At 45.0% G+C, this 2,212-nt stretch overlaps 1 protein-coding gene across 1 annotated transcript; it reads right to left on the bottom strand.

Annotated features, from left to right (window-relative positions):
- Positions 1–357: 357 nt before the first annotated feature.
- On the bottom strand, positions 358–1,959 carry phlda1 (pleckstrin homology-like domain, family A, member 1). The gene is made up of 2 exons (XM_065021412.1): positions 1,324–1,959; positions 358–593 (listed from the first exon to the last, which is right to left on the bottom strand). The coding sequence occupies exon 1, from the start codon at positions 1,806–1,808 to the stop codon at positions 1,350–1,352; it is 459 nt and encodes a 152-aa protein (XP_064877484.1). The 5' UTR covers positions 1,809–1,959; the 3' UTR covers positions 358–593; positions 1,324–1,349.
- Between the last annotated feature and the right edge of the window lie 253 nt (positions 1,960–2,212).

Below are 2,212 nucleotides of genomic sequence, written 5' to 3'. Positions count from 1 at the left end.
AGATTTGTCAACAACTACACTTGGGAGGAAAATGCAACTATACCGTATGAGTCTTTGGTTCAATAAAAGAATGAGGATGTGTATCATGGCATGTTTGTACAATAGGATGTGCTACTCACAACTCTATAAATAATAGAAGTGAAAGGAAAGGACTCTAGTAGATCCTTAAAGGTGTAACACAATCAACCATCCCACCAGGATCACAACGATACTGAGGCTTAGGAATCTCCAAGCATAGCTTTCAGTTTCAACTCCAGCAACAACCACACTGTACATTAGTCAATGACACTGTTAAGATAAAAACATATATACACAATGTAATAAATAAGAAGGGGTGGCAGAGAATCGCCCGTTAGAATACCGCTGTTTTCACTCGTGCTGTAGCAGAGGCCTAAGCTTTGTCCATCAGTGTCCATCTTTCTCAAATAAAGAGTCTCTAATGAAAAATAGGACTGGGAAAAGACTGCTGCTGTTGTCCAGACCGAACAACAGTTAAATTAAGAGATGTTTTCTGCGGGGTGTGACGCTCCTTTTGTGAGGCCGTGCAGATGCAGCCGGAGTCCATCGATCCCTCCTCTGAATGTCCAATTAACCTGCGGATACAATAAATTAGACCATCTCAGAGGTGGCAGTGCATGACACGAGGAGAAGAGGAACCTCTGTAGGCTATACCTGAACATAAATAGAGTTTCTTGAGCTGCGTTTCAACACGCAGCCCTATTCTGATATTTTGCCCAATTAATGGGAAAAGATGAGAATTGGTCTGCCTGTGTAATCGCAGCCTAATGGCTCCAAAGAATGTTTAGAAGACAGTGACAGCACTGAAATTACTCTAAAATTAATATAATATTAAACCATTTCATTAAATAGGAGTTATTTTTAGGCAAAATTAAGTGCCGATGGTAACTGGACCATAATATGCCTACCAATAATAATGAATTGTAGCCTAATAATAGTGAATAATAAAACATTTAAACGTAATTAGGCAAAAAGTAAAGACCTATAATATTTGCAAGCTCTCTTTGTTGCATTGGCAAATGTAGTGTATTTTTTATGTAAGAGACTGTAATTGAGGAGGCTACAAGCATCTGGAACAATGCATGCTTATTTAATAACAGCATCAAAGCTTCCCCTGCCGACATCGCCGCGCGTAAACCCATGTTTATGGGGTAGGTGAGCCTCATATCCTGAGCCTTGTGTCAAATATCAAACGTTGCCGGGGAATGTATATCCAAGCAATTTCCCCGCAGAGGATGTCCACTCCTAAGCGGCTAAGTAGTAATTAGTAATCAAGCCTGCTAAGACCTCTCTCGGATGTCTTACCGCACGTCGAATGCCCGAGGCGCAGGTCACGCAACGTTTGGAGAGCTCCGAATAATTTTCTGTCCCGGGAGCTGAACAACGAGGAGCTGCTGTTTCTGTCTGGTAGACTTCACCGCCAGGATGGCCTGCCTGTTTTTGTATTGCACCATCTGCAAAGTTATCTCGGCGTTCCAGCCCTCGTCCTGTGGACACCTGAAATCGATCTCCTTGCCCTCAGACATGACCACGGTGAAGTAGATGTATTTTCCTTTCCTCTCGACGCAGTCCACAGTTTTCATGTTGGAGAAGTGCAGCTCCTTGACTTTGCCAGTGTCTCCGCCGCCGTGGTGGTTGTAATGGTGCGGGTGGTCGTGCTGCTTCGGCGGGTGAAGCAGAACCCCGTCCTCCGTGAGGACGCAGTGCTTCTTCTTCCACAGCTGCAGCAAACCGTCGCTTCGCTTCTCCAGAAGCCCCTCTTTCAGCACCTTGCCGCCGTTCTCCAGCATCTTGAGAAAACGCCCCTATTTCCTCAGCAAATGCAAACACTTGTTCTTCTCCTTGCCCGTAGAGGTATAGGCATCGGATGCTGAAATGGTCACTGCAGTGAGTGGGTTACTATGTGCTGTGGAACTCGTGGATGTGTGTGCAGGGTATTTGATACTAGTCCGTCGGCAGCGGTCGCTGGTGTGACTGATACGCACAGTTTGATTGGGGTTTCTCGAGCTTGTGGACCGCCCCCTGAGTGACATCCAGCGGAAAGAGAACTCATGTGTCAGAGGGCCTCTCCAGCACAGTGCAGCGAGGATCAATGATATATTGATAGTATTTTGTAAATCAAATGGGCCTATACAATTGAATTAAGAACTCAAGGCGAGTGAATTTCTTGAGTCAAGTATACAATGCCTTCAGA

Source organism: Oncorhynchus nerka, linkage group LG8 (genome assembly GCF_034236695.1).
Source record: "Oncorhynchus nerka isolate Pitt River linkage group LG8, Oner_Uvic_2.0, whole genome shotgun sequence".
NCBI classification, from domain to species: Eukaryota; Metazoa; Chordata; class Actinopteri; order Salmoniformes; family Salmonidae; genus Oncorhynchus; species Oncorhynchus nerka.
This window is presented reverse-complemented; position numbering and strand designations above follow the sequence as displayed.

What these genes read in the sequence shown, in the direction of transcription:
- phlda1 (XM_065021412.1), bottom strand. Translation starts at nt 1,808, where the DNA reads ATGCTGGAGAACGGCGGCAAGGTGCTGAAAGAGGGGCTTCTGGAGAAG.